Source organism: Watersipora subatra, chromosome 3 (assembly GCF_963576615.1).
Source record: "Watersipora subatra chromosome 3, tzWatSuba1.1, whole genome shotgun sequence".
In the NCBI taxonomy this organism is placed as follows: Eukaryota; Metazoa; Bryozoa; class Gymnolaemata; order Cheilostomatida; family Watersiporidae; genus Watersipora; species Watersipora subatra.
In genome coordinates this window covers 12,449,358-12,475,194 of record NC_088710.1, presented here as the reverse complement: position 1 = coordinate 12,475,194, position 25,837 = coordinate 12,449,358, and the positions used below count along the sequence as shown (strand labels likewise).

The 25,837-nt window shown below is 36.7% G+C and overlaps 2 protein-coding genes across 4 annotated transcripts in view; one reads left to right on the top strand and one right to left on the bottom strand.

Annotated features, from left to right (window-relative positions):
• The window catches only part of LOC137390039 (centrosomal protein of 89 kDa-like), a 29,963-nt gene extending 18,367 nt beyond the window's left edge, over positions 1-11,596 (bottom strand). For 2 of the 3 annotated variants that reach the window (XM_068076273.1, XM_068076271.1), the window contains exons 1-6: positions 11,439-11,596; positions 6,160-6,274; positions 4,745-4,919; positions 3,663-3,712; positions 3,133-3,267; positions 1,034-1,300 (exon numbers count right to left, since the gene is read on the bottom strand). In XM_068076273.1, coding sequence (XP_067932374.1) covers positions 1,034-1,300; positions 3,133-3,267; positions 3,663-3,712; positions 4,745-4,919; positions 6,160-6,274; positions 11,439-11,543 — 847 coding nt within the window. In that variant the 5' untranslated portion in view covers positions 11,544-11,596. The remainder of the gene's footprint in view (positions 1-1,033; positions 1,301-3,132; positions 3,268-3,662; positions 3,713-4,744; positions 4,920-6,159; positions 6,275-11,438) is intronic. The other variant, XM_068076272.1, reaches the window with a different exon arrangement.
• Positions 11,597-12,247: 651 nt separating this feature from the next.
• On the top strand, positions 12,248-20,799 carry LOC137390203 (dynein regulatory complex subunit 2-like). The gene is made up of 9 exons (XM_068076496.1): positions 12,248-12,382; positions 13,927-14,179; positions 14,624-14,704; positions 15,075-15,217; positions 16,006-16,203; positions 17,068-17,286; positions 17,997-18,149; positions 18,336-18,553; positions 20,632-20,799. The coding sequence occupies exons 1-9, from the start codon at positions 12,248-12,250 to the stop codon at positions 20,723-20,725; spliced, it is 1,494 nt and encodes a 497-aa protein (XP_067932597.1). The 3' UTR covers positions 20,726-20,799.
• Positions 20,800-25,837: the final 5,038 nt, after the last annotated feature.

Sequence of the window (25,837 nt, the reverse complement as noted above, 5' to 3'; positions counted from 1 at the left end):
GTCAACGACTTTTCTAAAGGTTTGGTGAAATTTGATTTATACTGCTATACGATGAATAGCACGGGCTAGCCGGGTCACGCGCGCAAGGATTTTCGCCACGCACATACAAAACAAAAACAGCATGTTGTTTTTGTTTTGTATGTGCGTGGCGAAAATCCTAGAGTGCGTGATCCGGCTAGCCCGCGATGAATAGTTTTCCGACGTTGATTCCGTGTTGAATCAAGGTCGGAATGTTGAATGTTTAAAACGTCTTAAAAATTGTTGTAATTAAACGTATACGTTGTCTTAGCTAAAAAAACTATTCATCGTTTGACCTAAACACAGAATACGTGTGTACATTCAATAAGTATCCATTACAAAAGCGTGAGTGATATAGAATGTACCGTTAAACCTCGTAAAACTTTTAATTGAACTGCCTCGGAGTGTTGCTCTTAACGAATCCCAGGTAAAGTAAGGTAATATTTGCATAAACTTCAAGAAAATTCGGCAAAATTGATCGTGGGTAAAACGCTCAAAAGAAAAAGATGTCTTTTCTTTTGAGCATTTCAGCAACGATCAAGTTTTGCCAATGTCAATCTAAAAAACGTCCTGGCAATAACATCACCTCAAACAACAAACCAATCTCAAGTGATAGAAAAATCTCTATACTTTTTGATAAAAACGTTTTAAACTTTACATTAGAAGCATTTAATTTGAAACAAGCCATTTGTGCTTTTGATTTATATTATAGTTTGTATATGTACATTTATCTACTAATAAATAAGTAAATACATGGACTTGTGACAGTGCTCTGATAACTTGAACGCTCTGATAATTCGAACACTTTTGCTCGGTCCCTTGAAGTTCGAGTTATCCATGTTTGACTGTATTTGTACAACAAAAGAACTTGGGTGCTACCGCTTCACAAACAAACATCTCCCCAATCAGTGACTCCAGCCTACTCAAGTTTATAGAGACTGCACACTTATCAAGGTCATTTCTAATAGATAAGCAAGAATAACCTTCAAAAGTTATTTCTTGAATAATGACCTACTTTCAAACTTCCTGTAAAACTCAAGTTTTTCTTCTAAAGTCGAGACGTCTGGCTTCTGTTTGAGAGTTGTGGCTAAGTTGCTCACATGATCATCTAGTTCGTCTTTCTTCATCTCAACACTCTGCTTGAGGGACTCATCTTTCTCATCCCTCGATTTCACACTCGCTTCTAGACTCTGCCTTAGGCTGTCACCCACACTGGGCAGCGAACTACCCCTCGTGGTATGTCGGGGACTCAGGCTTTTAGGAATACTCCACTGAAGAGAATCTGCAAAGAGTACAATACTGCTTTTAAATTGAACAAAATGTAACAAAAGTCTATGCAAAACATTTGGTTTTCGAAGCATTTTTTAATCAATGAGAGTTGTCCTATCTTTAGAAAAAAATATATAATGGGTCAGTCAGGCATTTTGACTTTAAAATATGTGAGAGCTTCAACCAAGAATTTAATAGAGTCACAACTACTTGACCTGATATCATAACTTGAGAATTCGGAACGAGGGCCGATCAATCAACCTAATCACTATTTTGCTTTACCTTAGTTTGGTCTTCACTATGATAATAGTCGTGTCTGTCTGAAGCTATAGTGGGATGTTTGGAAAAAGATTGCTTTGTTAGAAATTCAAACTCGGGACATACAGCTTTTTCGATTGACACTGTCACACCCGCGCCAATCAATCACTGTGCCATACTTTAGAATAATTGAACAGATAATTATTACTGATGATAATTTATCACGACAAACCGGACAGCCAAGGTACTAGTGTTCATGATAAGTGGTTAGCAGGTATTAGAGGGTTATCAACTCAAATTCGTTTCTCTGTAGAGATGTTAAAAAACTTGTCATAGCCATCAATGAACTACAGGGTAAAATTTCATGAAAATTCCAAAGTTTTACCCTAGATTCATCCAGACCCCTAACTACATAGACTGTATCAACCCTGACCTCAAAGACCCCTAACATAAGATAAGAATAGAAATGAACTATTGCCGTAAAACAACCCATAATGCTAAAAGTCTTCATATAGCCTCAACAATGTTCAAACAACTTCATCAGCTAACCTACAACCAAACTTTACAGAACTAGTAACTAGTAACTATGAACATGCCGAATAGTTTAATCAATAGCCAATTGCTTAACAATAAACCAATTGACTATTGATTATATAAAATAGCCAATAACGATTATTAAATAAGGAAAAAATAAATCATGGATAATTTCCGCTATTTAATACTACAATTGGGATTTGTATAATACTATTTATTCAGTAAAGGGTTGTTTATTTTAATTGTTTGATGTAAATTGTCATTTTAGTTGTTAAGGAAAGCAATCTCCGACATGGATACATGATGAGCTGATACATGGAGATTCTTCAATTACTAGCTTTAGACAATAAATGAGGAGTTATCTACTCAGTGCAATGACTTATCCTAAGGCCTTGTATCACTACCAAGTCACGTTTTACAAAGATGCTACGCATCATTAATCCGACTTTGGTAATTCTTTCTTACTAGTTGCCTGATTGAAAATCAATTACATCAATCATGATCAATTATGTATGATTGAAATTAAACCAAACATTATACAGTTCGCCTACTGCTACAGTGTACAGGTACACCTACTGCTACAGTGTACAGGTACACCTACTGCTACATTGTACAGGTACACCTACTGCTACAGTGTACAGGTACACCTACTGCTACAGTGTACAGGTACACCTACTGCTACAGTGTACAGGTACACCTACTGCTACAGTGTACAGGTACACCTACTGCTACAGTGTACAGGTACACCTACTGCTACAGTGTACAGGTACACCTACTGTTACAGTGTACAGGTACACCTACTGCTACAGTGTACAGGTACACCTACTGCTACAGTGTACAGGTACACCTACTGCTACAGTGTACAGGTACACCTACTGCTACAGTGTACAGGTACACCTACTGCTACAGTGTACAGGTACACCTACTGCTACAGTGTACAGGTACACCTACTGCTACAGTGTACAGGTACACCTAATGCTACAGTGTACAGGTACGCCAGTGAGAAAACAGACCAAAACTGTGTGATGATGTTAATAGCGGCACTGCACTCACTCTTCAAAATACCAGATGCTTTGGGAGGCTCCTCTGTTGAAACCATTGTAGGATCCTCGAGTGAAGGAGATGTCTTGCCATGAGACATGCCGATTGTATCGATGGACTCCGACGAGGCTCGACTTTGAAGACGCTCTGTCAGGCAGCATTAGCACAAAGCGACGTCAGTCAATCAAGGACAAACAACTCCGCACAACCAAGTAAATTCCAAACAGCATTACTAATAAATAATTCTTTCGAAGCACAATGAAAAATAGGACGACAACTTTTTTGTGAACATTCAAAGTCAAAAAGGCCTAAAACTGGAACATCAGTGATGGTAATAAGCTATAAGCTCATGTCAAGTAGATGCAGTTACTTGGTGGCAGCTTAAAGCATTACTCTTATCACAATAAATACATGCTGCCACAAGCCGATGGCTATGCAAAGCAGCAATATTGTTAAACAGGTAAATTTTAACAGCTCAAATCATTCCAGCCATCATCAACCATAACGTTTTGAAATAGTCTCTCATTTCAAGCTCCACATACCTCTGCTTCCTGACGTATACGAGCGCCGTAATGCTGTTGATGTGAGATCTCTGCAAGAATAATTCAACACAAAAAAATAACATGACCACACTTTCAATGATTTATACAACAGATTTAAAGTTGTCCCCGCTAACATTTAATTGATCAAGACAAGAATCCTAATTTCTGGTGAAGCCTTATGCGGCAATTTAGTCTTTGTACATTCATTTTTGTGACAGAACCTAATATTAGAGTCTTTAGACCCGATTTTGTTTGGTTAAAAACAAAATTAGTTATTTTCAGGGGCACTTCAAATATAATTCAGGGCCTCTAGTGTAAAACTTCAGCAGCTTATGACTACCTTGTGAAGGATAAATTACTAGCAGACAAATAACCTATTGTACTAAAGGTTTTTATAAATTGCATGAAATTAAAAATTATTTTAGGCTTCAAACCATTTTTATATGTCAGATATCACAAGAACATCATGCTATGTATAATTTTTGAGTAGGAAATGTCGAGGCGAGAAAGTGCAGCGAGAATATGCTGAATAGTTTAATCAATAACCAATTGCTTAACAATAAAGTAATTGACTATTGATTATAAAAAATAGCCAATAAGGATCATTAAATGGTGAAAAAATGAATCATGGGAAATTTCCACTATTCATACTACGATTGGAGATTTGTCTAGTATTATTTATTCTACTATTTTAGTCTAGTATATATTTATTTAAATTCTTTGATTTAAATTGTCATTTTATTTGTTAAGACAGGCAATCTCCAACCTGCAGAGATTAAACCAATTGATGATCTATCAACTTATCGATTCTTCAATCATTAGCTTTAGACAATATATGAGGAGTTATCTACTCAGTGCAATAACATCCTAAGGCCTTCTATCACTACTAAGTCACTTTTTACAATGATGCGACACGCCATTAATCCGGCTTTGGTAATTCTCTTTCACCAGTTGCCCGATTTATAGCAAAAAACACTTTCTAGATCGACCGGCAAGCAAAAGAAAAATAACTGGCCATAGTATGAGGAGTTATCTACTTATTACTTAAAATAGCCAAAGAGGATGAAAGCAAAATGACTCACAGGTGCTCATCTTCATACTCAAAAAGGCTAGTGTCAGGGTCACTAGACAGAGGTGCCTCATCCTTCCTGTCCACCTCTTTGAGTTGCTTATGCTCATCCACATGCAGCTTGCCAGAGGATTGACTGCGGGAGGTTGGAAGACTTCGCCAACTGGTGGCAGCAGAAACTCCAGAACCTGTAGAAAAGCGGATAGTTGAAACGTTCTTTTGCGATAAAATCAACTATTGGAACCTCAAAAACAAACTAATAGGTTAACTCATAGATAAAGAATGTAGAATATATTATACTGTTTTATAAAATTTGAAATGCGCTTTGCTGTTAGTCAATTACTACAAATTTGTTTTAAACAGATAAAGATCTGATCTCATCTTGAGAAAGATAGAATTCAAGATGGCTACCAGTGAGTCAAGGTGGCTCCCACCCACTAGTAGCAATCTTGAATTCCATCTTCCTCAAATGATCACCTGCTAAGAGCAAGTCTCTATCTGCTTAAAACAATTCTGTAGTGATTTACCAACAGCTAAATGCACTTTATATTATATATTATGGTATAATTCACTCTAAACATAGTGTAGTGAATGCTCCTTCTTCATCATTCTTTACAAAACTAGCATTTTTAAGATAACATCCTCTATCTATCCATGTACACACAAATCTCGGTGTTTTTCATTTGTTGGTCTGTCATCTGTGTGCCTAGTTACAGCAATAAATTTTTAGTAACAAAAAATCCACTCCACACTGGATTTGAACTATGATCCCCATGTCTGCAGGCAGACGTTCTATCCACTAGGTTAAGCAACTACCTTGCTGCACAATAGAATAATTGTGGTCACATTAATTATATCGGTTAAAATATGCACACTTCAAAGGCTTGCAAAAATACTAATATTGGTTACTACTAGCAAATTTTAAGATCATGACTGCGAGAGATCATGATGCATGTCATATGTAACGATTACAAGCTGACTTCACGGCTCCCATTGTAGTAAAGATTTACACAAGCTAAATTTACTAGCTTAAGTTACTCAAATTAGCCGAGTTGCTAATTTTTTCATTGGCTAATCAGTCAACTACATTACCTGCCACTGTTTATAAGCTGTTTTGTATTACTCGTGCAACGCCAGGAAATCAACTAGTATATATTATGTTTAGAATAAACAACGTGTGTATGTGGTGGTGTGTATGTGTGTGTGTGAGTATGTACACATATGTGCGTGTGTGTATGCGTGTGTATATGCGTGTGCGTGTATGTGTTGGCATGCAGCCGTCACGAGTGACAATGCTTGGAAGAATATTTATTCCCATCAATAGTGCTTATATCAAAAACTTTGTAGGTTGGTCTCGGCATCTTGAATACACAATGTAAGCAGTTCAATAATGACTAGATCAAGTCATAGAACCATCACTCGTCTGACCTGGACTAACTCCAAAGGCGGCTGGTGCTGAAGTTCTAACATCTAACTGTGGGACGTCTGTCTTGTTGAGTCTTTTTCTAGTAGGTGGTGTTTGGGAAGCAACTGGCACAGATGGCTAAAATTACAATGAATTTTAAACAGCTAGGTCCACAATAAATATAGTGGCTACTCAGAGAATACTTATTGGAATACTTATCCATGCTAGATGATTACCAATTGTTTGTTAAGATATTGTCAAACAGACTGGAAAAGGAATCAATAAGAATTAGCTCAAATATAATCTGAAACTGATATCAAAGCTTTTTGGAATAAGCGATGATCATATCAAATAAGATTCGATTCAGGTTTGCTTACAGCCAATTAATTTTGACATGAGAGCATAATAGCCTGCCAAGCAACAAGGTTGCTCAAAATAACTGAGCAGACAAACACATGGAGATAAAAAGCGTTTAACAAGAACTGAGAACAATAGGTCATGCTACCAGTTTAGCAGCTAATCATGCTAATTGTTCCTAGTTAAAACAGTTCTAATTTTTAGAGGATAATTCATTTGTTAGCAGTAAACTATTTTTTATTAATATTTAAATAGCAGCTATCACTGATACATTTATGCACTATATATTTTTGAAAACGTACTTGCCACTTGGTGCTATCATCACAACAAATTGTGTCAAAAACTAAACATGACAATATGAGAGCATTTACGGGTACATACCCTTTAACGCACATTTTGAAGATAGAATCCCAGCTACTGCATATGACAGATCGACATATTAACTATATGGCCATGATAACTTTATAATAATTCTATTTGTGGTTATGTGTGTTTAATATACATATTTTTGTTGGCCATAACATCGACTCGATTTAATATTGACCTTGGATCAAGTTAAAAAAGCAAAAATACTGATCTTGGTTGAAAAAGTTATTCCTCCAAACAGAATTAAAACTAATGCATACTCAAGATCATTCTGTTGCACAATCGGGTTAGTGGGCCCCAGGCTACACTACTGTCTGAGGTCATGGTAGTTACAGGTAGTGACGAAAAGTTAAACGGGAAGTCGGTGATGTAGTAGTGACGCAGCAGAAGGAATCTTATAAGCAAGTGCAAGACAGGAGTCTTGCACTTGCTTATATAAGGTCTTGCACTTGCTTATATCTTTCTTTGCATCAGTTCATGTAAGTCCATTTATATATACAACATGGCGGAGTTGACAAGATTGGAATCTGTGCGGGCAATGAGCATTGGTCGAGATTGAGGGAAGTACTAAGGAGAATCAGGTGTTCAGACATTAAAGAAGGATAAGTGTGAGTTTGGCAAAAGTGAAATCAAGTTTCTGGCCCTTTGGTTAGCGCGACTGGCATTAAGCCAGATCCATGTAAAGCTGACAGCTGAGGCAGTTTTAGACTTGAAGCCGCTGGCTAATAAAACAGAGGAAAGAAGAGCTAATAGAGCTATGCAGACCAGTTTACAAGGTCTCAGGAAGTATATTAGAGTGGTATTGGTCAAGATCAAGAAAAGGCTTTTGAGGAGGTGAAGATAGCTTTATCTAAAGCACCAGTATTATGTGCCTTTGAATCAAATACGAGGGCAACCTACTGGTGTCTGCGGACGCCAGCAGAGTGCAGTATTGTTGCAATTGAATGAGGGTAATATGTGGCAGCCAGTTGAATATGTGTCAAGGAAAATGACTGAGACAGAGGAAAGGTATGCGATGATAGAGAAAGAGGCATTGGAAATTACGTGGGCATGTGAGAAATTAGACTACTATTCAGTAAGCAGAAAGTTTGAGATATAAAGCCACTGTATAAAGCCACTATAAAGCCACTGACCATAAGCCACTTATTTCACTATTGGGTGAGAAGGACTTGTCAGCCTTACCAGTCAGGGTTCAGAGATTTAAAATCAGGTTGATAAGGAATGATTACACAATCTTTCATACACCTGGGAAGCAAATGTATTTAGCTGACTCTTTGAGCTGACCTAATGGCAAGCTTTACAGCGAAAGTGATATGATTAGGTGTGAAGTGGTAGATACTGCTGTAGTTGGCTGTGTGACTACTGACAAATTTATGGACAGCCTAATGGCAGTGTTAAGGTTGGAGATGTTAAAGGATGAGGAGGTTGTTGAATTTTCAGTTTGTTATGGAAGGCTGTCTGAGAGGTGGTAAAAAGTTGGGCAGTGAGCTTGTAAAGCTTTATAGTGCATGGAAATGGCTTACTGTTCAAGCTGGGTTGCTTTTCTTTAGGGATCGGGTATACATACATAGGTCAATGAGAAAACTGTATTTAGAGAAATGTCATGTTGGTCACCAGAAAATTGATAAATGTCTTAAGAGGGCTAGGTACCACTTCTGGTGGCCAGGAATGAGTGTAGACATCTGTGAGTTCCTAAACGCAATGCAATATTTGTGTCGCCCATGGGGCAATCAAGCACCAATCTATGGTTGAACATGAGTTACCAACAAGGCCTTGGCAAGTACTCGGTAGTGATGTATTTGTATTGAATGGAAAGTTATATTTGTTAATAGTTGATCACTATTCCAGATGGACTGAAGCACTGCACATCAATGCTCAAACAACTACAGAAGTAATAACTGTTATGAAGAAAGTGTTTGCTAGCTTTAGTATTTCTAGTATCTTACCTTCAGATAATGGGCCTTGTTATGAGAGTAAAGAGTTTAGAGATTTTGCAGATTTGTACAAAATCAGAGTAGTTACCAGTAGTCCTCGGTACCCACAGAGTAATGGGTTGGAAGAGTGTAGTTAAAACAGTGAAACGTTTTTGGAAAAAAGAAAATTATATAACATTGTTAGAGTATAGAGCAACCCCTCTGTCGACTGGTTACTTACCTAGCGAACTAATGCTTGCCAGAGCGGTTAAGTCGAATTTGGGCGTAAGCAGTAAAGGGGAAGTAGATTATGAGGAGTTTGAAAGTAGAAAAAAGGAAAGCAAGTTGAAGTATTAAGTAATTGGAATATCCAGCATAAGGTATCAAAATTGCCAGAATTAGAGCCAGGACAGGTCATCTACGTGAAGGCACCTACTGACACCGGAGCAGCAGGTACGGTAGTAAAAAGGGACAGTGCGCCAGAGTTATTGGGTAAGGGTTGGTTCGAGTGAGGTCAAAAGAAATAGAAAACATCTTTTTCCTCTAAATAACAATTTCACCCATAGATCCCCTAATGATACTAACACTGGCAGTCACGAGTGTGCTAATAAAAACACCTCTAACAATTTTTAAAAGTTGTTTGAAGATAGGGAGAAAGTTGAGACACGGTATTGAGTAGATTGCAAGCCTAGGCATAGTGAATGTGGGGAGAGAACAGAAGGTTTAAATTATGAATTGGAAAAACCACCCAATGCCACGGTCGAAAGTGGCTTAGCGAATGGGGACTCTAATCGGAGTAGTCAAGAGACCCAAACCTCACATGGGTCTGATGAAGAGGTAATAGTTAATGGCACAGTTACAAGAAGTGACCGAGTCAGTAGACCTCAGCTAGATAAAGATAGTGCTCACTACTAACTGTTAGTAAAAGAAGGTTGTCATGTTACAGACTGTTGTGAAGAAATGGTGTTGTTGCGGTATGTTGTGGTGTATGCTTTGCCGGGCTAAGCTGGACCACTTGGCTGTGAATTGTCCTGCTAATGCTTGTGGGAGGTGCGGTAGAAGTGGTCAGTGGCACAAGGACTGCAAAGCACAGATCTGTCAGTGGTGTGGTGAGACTGGGCAAGCGGTTAGCGAATGACCCGCCAGGGTTCAGGTTGTCCAGTGAGCAGCACGGCAGGGAAAAGGAAGGGCAGTGATGAACTACTGGAGCCTCTAGCGAAAGTGAGGAGTTATGCTGAGGTGAATGGCGGTGCTAGAAAAACTGATATACCGGTACCCATCATGGGGAAGGTAAGCTCTTTTTTTAGCAGATGTGTCCAGTGACGGAATGTAGAAGAGGATTGCCAAGATTGAGAGAGAGGAGTTGGAGGTGCGGAGGAAGTTTGAGGCGGAGTTAGCCAGACTGGGTGCCGAGTGCAGGGCAGCAATCCACCAGTTGGAGAATGCCGAGGCATTCAGAGCGGCGATTGAGCAGTCGGCGGAGATTCAAAGAAAAATTGCTGGTAGTAGGCCTGCACCGATAGAGGGTCAGCCCGAGCTAAATAGGTTATGCCCTATATCAAATCCCATCTCTGTGGCGCCATCCCTATGCAGCAGATTAAGGCCCAGGTGAAAACCCCTCCCCCCCAAGATGCCTGTCAGGCCCGCCTCTATTGGAGAGAGCGTGGTGAAGACGGCAGTGGTGAGTTCCCGACCAGTTCCCGGGCTAGTTGAAGGTAGTGGAAGTGGTGGAGACAGTAGTGATGGTGTTGGTGGTGACAAAGGTCACGGTGGTAGCGCAGGAAGTGGAGGGGACCAGGAGAGTGATGAGTATGACGGCAGTACAAGGGTGCTCGAGAGTGATGGTGACAAAGAAGTGTTGATGGACCGGTCATAAGGAGAACTCCACCCGCAAGGTGAGTTACTGGATGAGTTCATGCGTATTTATGGAAAGTTTATGGCACAAACAAAAAAAAAATGAAATGAGAAAGGGCATGTTGTATAATCGGGTTAGTGGGCCCAGGCTACACTAATGTCTGACGTCACAGCAGTTAAAGATAGTGACGAGAGGTGAAACGACAAGTCGGCAATGTAGTAGTGACGCAACAGAAGGAATTTTATATAAGCAAGTGCAAAACGGTATCTTCTTTGCACCAGGTCATGAAAGTCTACTAACTTATACAACACATTCCAGTCAACATCAGTCTACCTCAACCTATCTACATACAGTGTATTTGTTTTTTTTTATACAAACAACCCTGTTTAGTAGTACAATAGTATTAAAGAAGCATTGAAAAAACATCTTGTGAGGTAAAAGTTGTGACTGATATTTAGCGTAGAATTATGCACATAATTTGCCTGAAGGAACTAAATGCACCAAACAAAACGTGAAAGTTCAGCTCAAGTATTCCACATCGATTTTGACACGAAAATAATATAACTTTAAGAATGGCTATCTATGTTTGCTGGTTGTGACTACAGAGCAAATTCCAATCAATACCCCAAAGAAACGACATTAAGTTAAAACACTACCTTAAAGGCTTACAACATTAACTTGATATGTATATACAAATGCTGATGCATAATCAACGCTTAAAATCATAGCTACATTTTGATAGCTTGATACTATCAAAACTTGGTCGTAAAGAATTCAACCATAATGAAGTAAACAATGTAAAATTTCCAACCATGGAACTTCCTCTGGTTAGCTGAGGCGACGTTTCATTTTGCTTCGCTTTCTTTTTCTTAGGTTTTGAAGTAAATAATTTAAAGCTTTTGAGAGATGAAGGCATATTTATTATGCTATTTTGAAGATCAAACTCTTCGAGCGGTCGACCTACGGATATTAACAAAAATCGTAATTTAACTGCGGGCTATTAGCCCGCTGTAGCTGGTCTTCTCGCTCTGTGTTGATTTATACGCGGCATATATTGAGCGATATAACATTATATGGAGCGTGTTTTTTGGTTGTTTCCGTTTCCTGCATCGGTTACTGTAGCGACGACCGAGTGCGATTAGTGTTCTGAAGACAAGTAAGTTCATACATTGCTACTAACATTCACATAGCACATATTGTCCATAATGCCATTCGTAACACGCTTTTTATTTGTAATTTAGGCTTGTCTATTTGTGTATTCTACCTTTCAGAAACATGTTATCTCTACATTTTCGGTATATCACTCAAACTTGCATAATGAAATTTGGTGCTTTGCATTTTAATTTTTAACAAGTTATAATAATTTTTCATATAAAACTGACCCTTTCATTGGAGACTGTTAAAAATATTTAATGTTGTAATAATGAGCTACTATAAAAACGGTCATGTGAATAATAAGTTTGATTCGGGTTATTTAATACACTGGAGTATACAATTTTTGCTTCCTTCAGTGCAGACAAAACCAAAGCTTAAAAGTCACTCAAGCTGCATCAAAATCTACTATACTAATACAATGTCAGTATTTTTTAGAAACTCTAAAAGCAAAAATTTAAAGACAACATGCCAAAAAAGAAGGGCTCCGGAAAACTTGCCAAAATGACAGAAGAGGAGAGGGTGTTGTACCTTGAACAACAGCGGGTGGCTGAAGAAGAATTAAGGAAAAAGAAAGAGGACATGCTTGTGGTTTACTTAAAGGTTAGGATTTAACAAGTAATTAACTTTAACTATTCTTTCACCTCTTTTATATGCGTTTAAAAGTGAAATAGAAAAGGCCTTACTGTTTAATTGAGACAACTCATAATACAAATGCATTACCCTACTATTGTTTTAACTCTGGTTAAAAAACAATTTTGTAAAATGTGTTTTGAAGTTTTCTAATAAACCTTGCAAAAAGTCATGTTTTCAATATATCAACAGATTATTACACTATTTATACTATTATTTTATCATGACTTTATTATTACTACATTCTTTTAAATATTGGGCTGGCCTTCTGTCTATAAAACTATTGCTGGTCATTTAATGCCTTGATAGAATTGAGCATGCAAAGTTGTTAGTATTAGATGCTTTAGTTGCACATGTGTACTCACTAGCATGTACATTCAAAGCATTTAAACAACAGTTTGTGTTATGGTCTCTGGTGAGCAGAATACTGCTAGGTATACATTTCTTTGACTTATATTTCAATATAAACCAATTTTTTTCTGGCATAACAGCCAGGAGAATAGCTTAAGCTCTCACTCAAAGTTGTTCTATTCTAAGCAATTTGAATACTTTTTGCCTTTTTTCCGACAGCAAATCCAGTTTATTTTCTGCTCATCAACTGCAAGATTAAAGTTGGTAAACTGTTGGTTGCTAAACATTGTGACAGGTTCATTATCAGCATCAGACAAGGCATAAACAACTCTAGATGTTGCACACATATCGGTTCATTCCCTCACCAAAAGTTGGTGGATCAGCTAGTGTAGTGGTCAGTTGTATATACGTTCTGCTTCAATAGCAGACAACTGTGACTCCAAAGAGCAAATAAGCATTCAATATGCACTTTCACTCACAAGAGTGCCAAAACTAGAGTCGTATACTCTTTGAAGGAATGAGTCATCTAGAGAAGAGCAAGTTCATAGCTTCAAGTTTGTTCTCCTGGTAAATGGGGAATTCATCAAACTGTGTTTCTACTAAAATGCATCAACTTTTTGAGTAAACAAAATTACAAATTAAAGAAGGTTTTTATGATATTTTTGCATGTGTAATAGTTCAATTATTTTCAAAGACAATATATGGGATTTTTTTAAATAGTTTACTATTAGCAAGGTTACCTAATTCTAGGCATACTAATTCTAGCCATCTCGGAATACTGGCAATTTAACAATCACATCTGTATAAAATGGACAGAGTAGGTAGTTTACATTGCAAGTTAAGGAATAATATAAAATCTGGCTTATGCTTGACGAAAAATCCTGTTAATTCATTTATCTTATGATGCATATGAAGTATACATCTGCTCAAGTTGTGCTATAAAAGCGACAGCTCTAGTTATGAGAGAATTACCATGGACTGTTCGCTTACATGTGACAAAAATACCTTTAGATGAACATCTACTCTCTGTTTGTCTTTTCCTAACTCTTTTTTGCAGTGAGAACATTTGCTTTCTCAACTTGTCTAGTTTTTACCTAATAACACCATCGTTTCATAAAAAGCATGAGGCATTTTCTAGCATATGACTTAAAATGTATTTTTAGGAGAAACTAGCGAAAGAAGAAAAAGCTTCACGGTTCAACATATCCAAGTTGAACCATCAATGGCGTAACATCATGAGGGAAGCTAAATCAAGAGAGCTAAAGAAAGACATTGAAATTCTGAGTCAGACATTTGAAAGAATTGTTGACAGGAAGGAGAGTGTAATCAAGTCTCTCGCCAAAGATGTAACTGAAGCTGAGGAGCAGTATGCTATGGCACTTCGAAGCCACCTGTCTAACGTTGACAAACTTGTTGGTATGTACTCACATAAGCAATAGCACTTCCCCATATGTCTACGTGTTAGTCATGACATTTGGAGTCAGTTTTCTGACATTGACAAACTCTTCTTCATGCAGTTACATGTGTTGGAAAACTCAGTACAAAACCCAGCTAAACTATGAAAGGTTGGACATTTTTTTATCAAGGTCTTTGCTATTAATTTCTGTTCAGAAGTGACAATCTCAATGCGTATATGCGGATGAGGAAGTCAGAGTTTGCTAACAAATATTTTTTACACCTTTGTTGATCAGAAGCATTCTTGTCTTCTTCAACGGTAATCTTTCTGAGCATTGTATTTTTGTTGGCAAACTACAAAAAGTACATTTGATAGTGTGGTTAGAGAGTCTTAACATATCAAGCATATATGACTTGGGTAGCTGAGTGATCAACTTCCTTAACATAGTTGTTGTTTGGTTGCAGATCTTCAGATGGAGAGGTTGGACACTCTGCACAGAGAGTATGAGGAAGAATTAGAAATTCTTAAACAAGAGTTTGACACAGGTAGGTCAAGATAAAATTTGAAGAGTAAATGTATCAACTCAAGGACTCATTGTATCTTGTTTAAATACATGTAAGTGCGGTGAATCTAAGTGAACTGCCTTTAAAAGATGATAATAATATAGTTTATGGTGCTCAAATTAACTATTTACTGATCTGTGTTAATGCCAACATATCATATAGACATCTACATGCCACTAGACCTCTAGTATCTTACAATTAGAATAGAACGAACTGTAAAATTAATTCTGTAAAGAGTTGTCCCCTCCTTTTTCAAAAATTCATCAGGAGTAAAAAACTCCTCCTTATGCACCATAACTGAAATAAATCCAGTCCGACTTATATTGCGCTTGTAACACTTGATGTCTTTCAGAGCGCCACATGATGATAGAGAAACATTTAGAAGAAATGAATGACTTAGCAGACATAATGTTTGCTATGGATCAGAACTTTCAGGACAAAGAGAATGAGGCAAAATCTGAATACCAAAGCATGAGAGATGAAATAAAGAACAAGGTATTTCATTTGCACTGGGAGGACAACTCTGTGACACACAGTGTAGCTCTATTCTTTTTGTCTACGGTTTTGAATACCCACCATTATTTTTATACAAAAGTCTTTCAGCTTGTCGAGTATACAACACTAGCGGTTGTTGCTGATTGGACACTGGGTGGATGGTGCGCTTTTTCTTTAATTCACTTTTTCTTTAATCATTTGAGTCTAAAGCTTTTTATGGACAGTTACAGTAAGTGTATTATTTGCATCACGTTTGAAACGTCAACATTATTAAATCCCACTTTATCATTGTGTCTGTCTGTCTGTTAGTCTGTGTCTATACGTTTCAAGCGCTTTTTGGCTGATTTTATCCAAACTTCAAGCATATGCTCCCTGCATTCTGTCAGGCCGCCCAAAATATTTGGTTTCAAAACTTTGATTGGCTCTTGAGAATCAGCTTCTTATACACCTATTTAATGCAGAAACTCAAAACACACCTTCGCATGCATTAGGGACAAGTGTTATTGATGAATGTGTTTATGGATTGCTGTTGGGAAAACGGAGTAGTAATGTGCATTGAAAATCTACACTCAAGCTGCGGGCTACCTGATTGATAATAAAAGTAGTGCAATATAATGCTGGTAGTGCAGTGTAATGCTAGTAGTGTGGTGTAATGCTAGTACTGCAATAATTTTAAATGGCCAGATGATACAGTAAAATGTCTAATCTTTGCTGATAGTAAAACAGCAACTAAGGTAGACTTGATTTAACATAAGTTCTCAAGCTTGATGGTAATATCAACTTTGTAGAACATGGAAGAGAAACATGCCCTGCGAGTGAACCTTGAAATGACAGTAGAGGAGCTCTGGAATCAGTTTCAACAAGCTCTCAAGAACTACACTGAAACAACCGAGGAAAGGAGGAAAGCTTTTGAAGACCTGAAAGCTAAGGATGAAAAAAGTGCAAATGAGATTGAAGTACAGATGAGAAAGCTTCAATACCTATCAGTATGTTTTAAATACCTTTCAACTAACCATATACCACTTGTTCTTTCACAAAAATATTTTGTGTGAGAACTTTTTCAACTTTCATTCAGCACTTTCTCTATCCTATTAACATTATAATAATGGCCAATAATATATATATATATATATATATATATATGATATATATAATAATATAGTATAATATAATGATATACATAATATGATATTTATGATATATAATGATAATAACAATAGCAATTACACTATCAAATATTATAAATAGTTTTATTTCAACGTTATTGACTAGAAACTTGAAGATAGTTTAAGCCATCTTAAATTAACAAATTTGAAGATACATGCATTTTCAAATTTTTGATATTATATATATCGTTTTAGAGTAACTAAGTTCAAAAATGAAATCTAAACTGTAAGCTTTGAGTATATATAGAAAGACTGTTAGAAACAAAAGCACTTAACAAGGAGACACCGTGAAAACAATTTGAAGTTAACTAAGTGAAGAAACATTCAACTTTTCCTATATATGTATATATATTATATATATACATATTATATATATGTACACTGATAAAATTTAACTTGCTAAACAGCCATGTGTATAACATAAAATAATAAAAGGTTTACAGACTTGCAAGAATATATAGGCTGTCAGTGTTCAAAGTCTTTGGTATTTCCCTACTACTGTTCTCCCATCGTAACTGGCTTGCTTTTAATGCTGCTATTCCCTTCACCTTTGACTTTTGGCACCATTTTTGACAGAAGCAGCTGTTGGCTGGCATCCTTAGCCAATAAACCTCTGAGACAATTTGGCAGCATCAATTTTTAGTTGAAGTAAGCTAGCATAACTGTCATCCAAATTGTTTATAGGATGAGATTGCCAAGCTGAAGGGCAAAATGGCTGCTAATGCAAAGGAGTGTGAAGACAGAAACAGGATCTTGAAAGAAGAACGAGAGATTATGTTGGGACACTTTCAAGAGTTGAAAGGTCAAATGAACAAACTGAGAGACGCTGCAAGGGCGGAGCTAATGGTGCTGACCTTGCAAAGTAACGCGGCTATAAGTGAACTAAAAAGAATCACAACCAAGGTTAGATTTATTTCATTTCCCTTAAAGCAAGAAAATACTTTTATGAACAAACAAAATTTTTCTCATTCTGATTAATACTTGAACGGTAAAGATGTTCTTGAATGAATAACAGCTTTGTAAAATCATAGGACTAAGAGCAAAGGCTACAAAACTGTTTCAAATAGTTATCTTGTTAGTCTGCTAACAAGATAACTATTTGAAACAGTTCCTATAACAAACCTGTAATACAATGAGAACTTGTATGGTACACTGTAGTAGCCATTACCACAGTTCTGTTGAGCTCTTGTAGGGTTTACTAGTAGGTAGCTACCACTGTCAACAGATATGACTCAGTAGCCTAAAAGGTCTGTAAGGTGAAGTCACTGAACACCAGACTTACCACTTTGTTTCCTGGAATAAACAGTTGAGTTGGCAACATCTGTATCAAATACTGGTTTAGCTTTCTGTAGCATACAAACTACGACTCAGCAACAGAGAGTCATGAACAGTGATAAGCACTTTTTGAATGCTTGATTGACAGAGAAGTACGGTTCAGTTTTTAAAAGTTGCTTTTCTTTTTCGGGAATTTGACTTGTAAATGAAGCAGCATTTGAAAATTCACTCCGTTTAAGCAACAAAAAAATCAGATCCATACATGTAGACTACTTTCAAAAACTTTACGAGTAGATTATTTCGAAACTTCGCTAAACTATGCATTTCACATCCATCAGGGAGAACGAATACTAAAGCTGGCGGAGATGTGCCGAAAGTTAGAAACGGAGGAAGAAAAGGTGCTGCCATTTTATGCTTCATCTTTGACTGAGCAGGAGCAGTCTGATGTCTCCGCTGTCGTGCAGGAGCCTCCAACACAACCCCTTGCAGAGGTCAGTGTCAGTGAAAAAGATTTTGACCATTGCCCTCAATCACTTTGCCATTGGTAACATACAATACTGTAATTAGCTTGATGACCTTTGCAGGACCAGACACACACATATATATAGCTAAACTATTTTGATGGGATGGCTACTGGCTTTTTTGGTTTACAGGCTAGAAGAATTACTGTATTGCAGGTTATGACAGACTACGTAGCTTTAGAGAACTTCTGGAAGAGATATAACAAGGTGTTGCTAGACAAGTGCGCTCTCGACAAAGAGAAGGCCACAATGGCGCAGGAGAACGCGCAACTTCGCTCACTCCTCAAACAGTACCTCGACGGCATATCTGTGAACGATGAGGTGCTGAGTCACATCAATCCTCTCTTTGTTGTCAACCAGCAGACGAATGTCCAGTAAGTACCTTATTGGTCATTTACACTTTCACTAAGTTTCTCTACAGCGACACACCCCAATCTGGCACTGCAATGCCATCATGGAAATAGCGGCTTTGCTCTCATTCTGTCATGACTCAGTGTCGTTGTTAGGAAGTGACACACCTGTGTCACGCGCTATCTTTGTGATATGGAAACTGTCTCAATAATCAATGATGTCACACTTTTGCATGCGCGTAGGTCTTGCTTTCCTGTTACTTTATATGCGCTGCACAACCATCACTCTACTATAGCGCCCTATATAAACATGACCTGCTTATCAGCTTAATGCCTTTCATCCTAGAGCCTAGAACCCTTCAGCACTGGTGCACCCAGATGTTGCTACACGACCTCTGTATGAAAACTTGTTAGTTGTTCCTGCAGTGTAACACCACAATGCCAAAGGCTTTATGGGTCGAGGCCTAGCTACTTTTGTCTAAAATAATAAGAAACTAGGGCTTTGGATTGCTAGGCAGCGATTATTCTTTTGTGCATTTTTGCTGGATATGTTTGGTTTCTACATAAGCTTGTTTTATTAGGTGATAGTAGTTATAAGTAATCAGGTACAGTTAGAACTATGTACACGTACTAGCCGAAGGACCGGCATTGTGCGAGTAATAAAATAATTCTCAATGCGTTTAAGTAACTTACCTCGTAAGCTAGTTGTGTAAATTTTTACTAAAACAATAGCGGTGTTTGAAACCAGTTTGATAATCGTTACGCGTGACGACTAACTGCCCTAGTTAATAATCCTAAGCCCTTCAAGCATGAGTATTTTAACCAATGTAATAAATATCTTCACTAAATAAGAACTGGAGTTTCTTACCTTCAGTTCTTGAGGTAAGATGGAAAATTGCTTCTACCTTCTCTCTTCAAACAGAGAGAGAAGGTAGAGACAGTTCTTACTTGAGATAATACAATTGTCCAAGTGAAAAGTATTTAGGTTTTACAGATTTAGCAATTGACCTTAGGAAAGACCGAAAGTAGGAGTGTAACGGCACATTTGAAATCGAATTGGCACACTTGAAAATTACAAATTACAAAAAAATAGGTAATGCATTCTGAACTGGCTTTTAAAAAACTTTTAAAAGAAAAACAAATGTAAAAATTAATATTAATTAATAACAAAAAGTACAAACTTTGCGTGCGAAATTGTGATAAGTATAGACAAGATGGTGAGAATGATAAAAACAGCATTATAGTTACGCCTACTTGTCTGTAGGCTTGCAATTTAAATGTCGGGAGATCAAATCCAGGGCCTTGCAGATTTTTAATTGCTAAATTTTTATCACTTTAACTAGACACAGGGACGACAGACCCACAAAAGACAACAAACAATGAGATCTGTATATATAGATAAACATAATTAAAAAGACAGGATAGCTCTTTGGTATTTTAAGATGTTGTAGATGTAATAACACAGCTAAGGAGTAAAGTATTTTTATGTTATCCTAGCAAATTTCTGATAACTAAATGGAAATTTTTTGTATTTGGACTCATAGCTTAAAATGAACTATAACTGAAATGATTGCGGTACTTAAAATATGTCTTACTCCAAAAAGTGATACATATCTGCATCTCTCATATCTGTTTTTATATTTAAAAAAATAAATAAAAACTGAAATTAAAAAATATGTTTAAAGAATTTTATTATCAATCTACTATAAAAGGAGTGACAATAATCAAGAAGCATGATCTGGTTTATTGAAAGTATTATTACATGAATGAAATGACCTTGACATTAAAACTGCTGTTGTGCTTAGTTCTTTTGAAATGGTTGCTAGTGTAATGGTTGAGTCTTCAACTACAACAAATAATTGTTTTGGTAATAATTACTGTAACCCAAATGAGCACTGCGTAACTAATCAAATCAACGTTTTCAAAAACTTTTGTTTTCTCAAAATTTGCTATTTTGCTGATGGCTCTTTCTCATCACTAAATATAATAGTGATAATTATTATATATTATATTATTATAATTATAATAAATATAATAGCCTATACATGTGATTCATCCATGTATGAATAGGTATTTAATGAAAGTATGTATGAATTTTGTAGAATGAATGTGCCAGTGACGGATCCAAGAGTAAAGCGAGGGGCAACAGTAACACTGGAAGCAGCGCATATTGTGAAAAATCTTCTACCTTCTTGACTTTTGCTTTGACCCATGAACTGCATAGCTTTTATCAACATATAAACCATTTTATAGTGTATACGAAACCAATAAATAACTGAGAAATAACTATTTATATATGTTATATAAAATAAAAACATTGTTTTAGATTTTCATCAACCACAGTAATACTATATTACTCAATATTACATACCGGTAACTCAAAAAATTGTTCAAGTGTCTGTAGCTAGTTGTCAGTCGTCACCCTTCAAACGGGTCTGTATTCGGAGAGCCAATTTTATCTTGGATAATAAATGTATGTATTTGCGCAACAGGACGAGTTTATATCACAAGAGGAGATAACTCCAAGTTATTAAGTCAGCTTTCATTATCGAAATTAGGAATTTAGTATTCCCTTAGGAGTAGTAGCAGAAAATTAGTAGACATGAGTATTCTCTTGATGTGAATATTTTCATAAGAATCGACGTTCTCTTGCAAGTTCTCAAACTCAAAAGTTAGTATCTTGGACAAGATGGCTACATTTAAACTAATCTAAAGATTTTGAAGACGCGATCAGATTTATGCATTGTAATCCCAAAATTTTTATCAGTTTTAAGTTTAAGAGATGAATGCAACCTGTCCTAAGCAGTATTGCAACCTATTTATAGGCATTTGATTATAATAATAAGAATGCGAGTGTAAAATGTACATTTTTGTTGTTTATCAGGTTTTGATATATTGATGTGTCACAGCCAGACTGGCTACATGTGATATATTAGAATGTATTACATGTATATTAGAAGATATACTAATATCATCATTTAGATTTTGGTCTAAACTGACAAAACAGATGCACATAAGCAGTATTCTAGAATGTTCTATGTTGAATGTAAGCCCAAATGCTTTAGCTAATCACTAACAAACTATGCACTGCAATGTGTCCAACAATAGAAAATATCATTTGCATTATTTTCATAATCTCTGTGATATTGTGCTGCAACTTATCATACTGCGATACAAAATTGTAGCTATGGCAAACGTATTTGTGAAAACTTTTGCTGCGCGGTCTTTTTTCTCGCAAAGCTTGTTTAACGTGTCAGCTTGGAACAAAGTTGAAAAAATCTCCCCGACGGTGAACAAACTCTTTGGTGCTTTTGGAGGTCATGGATCCGCTGGTTTTCAGTTCAGCCAGACTGCTGGCTTGCTGACTAAACAGCAAGATGTTAACTGGACCTCAATTAGAAGACTAAGTATTCCTGCAGCGTTCTACTACAATCGACAATATGACAGGAGGTATAACACCGAAACTCCTCCAAACAAAGTTGATGAGAGTTCTGCTGCCGCGAGCTGCATGCGTCAAAAAGAAGATGAAGAGAAGCAGGAATGTATCAGCTCTGATGATATAAAAACGTAAGTAGTAGCTTGGTTAGTAAATTTTGTTGAGTATGCCATTTAGTTTTAAAACTTTTATAAATAGTCTTAAATAAAAAAAGCGTGTAAATTTTAAGAGTTGTTTGCCCCCAACTGACTTACTTTCCTACCTTGAATAGGCGACTCCTATTTAGTATTCTCATGCTTTGAGCTAAGTACATGTATACGTACTGTAGGATCAAAGCATCTATAATGTTTGGGTGAAATTTCAAATTCTCCAGTAGTTTAGAAAGTAAATCTAAAAAAAGCAGAAAATATATCTAAAAAACTTGAATGTTAATTACCATGAAATCTTGAAACACCACACTAAATCAACAAGTAATATCAACATGAACTGCTAAACTTAGTGAATACACTGTATACTTATGGTTTCAACAGAGCAATGATACTATAGTATACTTAATGATGTAGGGCCACGACCGAGCTTCTCTCAGAGATGAATACGTCGGCTGACGTCGCCAGTCTTGAACTGAGACGAGAGAGTGCTGGATGTAAAGGGTGGCTGCTAGAGTGGAGGGACCCTAATATTGTCATATGGAGCAAACCTATAAAGGGAAACAACTTTTTGAAATACAAGGGTAAGCAAAAGAGCATTAGCAAGATATTGGCTTCAACCTCCACCATGATAGTTCACTTGATGCGATCAATAGCGGCGCACTGGGTGGTCTGCTTCTGCATACAGAGCTTGAGCACAAAATGACAAATATTAGCTGAGCTGTCAAATTGGAACTTGGGCTATAATACTTCTATTATAATATGGGTGGTAAGTAACCCTCCCCTATTGATATGCCATCCTATAGTAATTTAACAATTGTATTTGTAGTTCAAGGCAGGTATGAGGATATTTCTGCTGCTGCTTTCTTTTCTACACAGGTGAGTGATCGCTGGTAGAGATTAATAACTTTACCTGCTGACTGTGTAATCAGGCACAAAAGCTTTTTTTTACCCAACTTTGTCTCCAAAATGTATTCCCATTCTGTGATCGCCAGGTGTTTATACCGCTCAACCAGGTTAGATTTTTATGAAGTATTTTCCTTGTTAACTAGATATATAGATATGTAAATATTCTACATTATAGCTGAACCTTTCTGAACGGAAACAATGGGACTCAAGCACGGATGCTATAGAATTGTTTGGAACTCAAGATAAAGGAAAGACAGAGTTGGTTTATTGGAGAGTCAACTTTCCTCGTCTTATGGCTAAGAGAGAGTATGTCTATGCTAGGAGGTTGGTACACTTTCTATAGAGTGCGTTTTGTACTTTGTGATTGTTATGTATTCTACAACTGCTTGAGTTCTTTCTTCGCAGACATCTAGTTGACCAAAACAAGAACTTGATGGTAATAGTAAACAAAGCCATCAGCCATCCTGATCGACCCGTCAGCAAGCAGCATGTCAGAGTGACAGACTACAAAAGTCAGATGCTAATAAAACCCCATAGGAGCATTACCCAGGTATCTTCTTTTTACTTATTCTGATAAAACCACACAGGAGCATTACCCAGGTATCTTCTATTCACTTATCCTGATAAAACCACACAGAAGGATTACCCAGATATCTCTTCTTTGCCTGTGCAAAACCTGTGAAACCACATGGGGAATTACCAAAGATACTCTCCTCTACCTTCCATTGATTAAAAATTTACACAAACTTTTCTCTATGTTAAATGTTTTTATGTCAGACTGATATGTTTATTTGCGTCTTTTGTTTGGCTCTATGCTCTTACAAAACTCTGATGAACAGAACAACGTAAGAACATCATAATACGTCATAAAACCATCAATAATAGTGGTATGCATATAAATTGTAGAATGGATTTGATTACATCATAATATACCATGATGATACAAAGACCTCTATGCCATCATACGCCATTAACAACCTCGTCATCAATGGTTAGTTATTGAATGATACTAAATTTGACAGATTTTTGAAGCTGCAGTTGCAAAATATAAGCGATGAAGGTTTTATACAACTTTCATGTTTGGAAAATCCAATACACGCACTGGGAAATCCACTAAGAAAAAAAGTAAACTTTATGTATATTAGAATCTCCTTGTGCTTATGCATTGAGTAAACTGTTGATATGAGCTTAATATTTCTCCTGTGAGCATCTTAAGGTAGCAGAAACATGAAAAGTAGTTGCTACTGATAACTATTACAATGATAGTTTAACATTGTATTTTAAAATTATGTAGGATTGCCTAAATTCCTCCAAAAAGTCTGTCAGCAGAGTCAAAAGGTGAATGTTGAAGACTTTGGGAAAACTCCGAAAAAGGAGGTGGTCGTGGTAAGCATCCCAATTTGTGTTAACTTTGTCAGTTGTCTGCCCTTTTCTGAACATTAAATGAAGCCTGATAATTGGCTAACTATTAGTTGCTCATATTGAATTGGTGCCTTCTTCATTAAAACTTAACTTTATTGGTAGACTGAGATCTTTATAAAATGATCTCTGTTAGGAGGCGATGCAGTTGACATAGAGAAAAGGCAACAGTTAGCAAATAAAATAAAATAAATGACTTGAAATATAGTGTTTAAATAACCTTTCTCTATTAAGAGAACAGATGTTAGATGGAAAATTACTAAGCAGCTAGCAATGATGTTTACAGAATAATTGTTAGTGGTTTTATGCAATTTGTTCTTATAACATAAGTTGAAAACCTGTCACTGTAATGTGAAAAATGAGGACGCAAACCATAAAAGATCTTGAGACCTAAAAGTGATGTAAAGATCTAATTAAAAAAATAGTTTATTTTAAAATAAATTTTGTAAAAAAATAGTTAAAATTTAAAGCAGTAAAATTAAGAAGCTAGACAATAGTATATCAGATATTATGAACATTAAATATCATAACAGTTTGTGCAAACGGATGCTCATACTCTCCAATAGTTTAAACTGTTACAAATACAGCAATGCTGTAATTAATCGATTGTAGGTCATACCAATGTAGGTCATACCAATGTAGGTCATACCAATGTAGGTGCATAATTTTAACAGCCATTTTCTTACTGTATATGTTTTGCTCATTTAGCCAAGTGAAGGCCGCAAGATTCCATTGAATCACATCCAGCCTCCTGCCTACCTTCCGGACATGGCTCAATACTGGGTGAATATAAAAAAGGGCGAGTGGACCAATGTTCCATTCAAAAAGGTGCACCATTATGGACCCAAAGATGACGATGGTAATAATGAAATGAGATCCATTGTAGTTGAACAGAGCGAGAGCTCAGGGTATTATTATTCTTCTTGCTTTCTTGAAATGTTGCAGATGGTAGTTTTAAAGACACATTATTTACACACCTGAGCAAAGCAGTGTTTTCATAACACCTGCAAGAAAATTAAATTAGGTCCAAAAACCTGCACCTTTGGCTTTATACTCCTTGATTACACAAAATTTAGAAAAAGAACATTACTATATTTTTCGAACTAAAAATAACGTTTTTTTTCATAGTTTGACCAAAGATATGCCAGGTACTCCAGAGTGATTTGTAGTTTGGTCAAGAGTATGCTGGGTACTCAGGGTGACTTGTAGTTTAGCCAAAAGTATGCTGGGTACTCTAGAGTGACTTGTAGTTCGGTCGAGAGTATGCTGAGTACTCCATAGTGACTTGTAGTTCGGTCAAGAGTATGCCGGGTGCTCCAGAGTGACTTGTAGTTTAGCCAAGAGTACGCCGGGTACTCAGAGTGACTTGTAGTTTAGCCAAGAGTACGCCGGGTACTC

Bases quoted from the DNA above. Each gene is read 5' to 3' on its own strand.
- LOC137390203 (XM_068076496.1), top strand. From the start codon at position 12,248: ATGCCAAAAAAGAAGGGCTCCGGAAAACTTGCCAAAATGACAGAAGAG. The intron at 14,180-14,623 runs GTATGTACTCAC...GTTTGGTTGCAG, and splicing joins TAACGTTGACAAACTTGTTG to ATCTTCAGATGGAGAGGTTG. The intron at 18,554-20,631 runs GTAAGTACCTTA...TGAATTTTGTAG, and splicing joins AACCAGCAGACGAATGTCCA to AATGAATGTGCCAGTGACGG.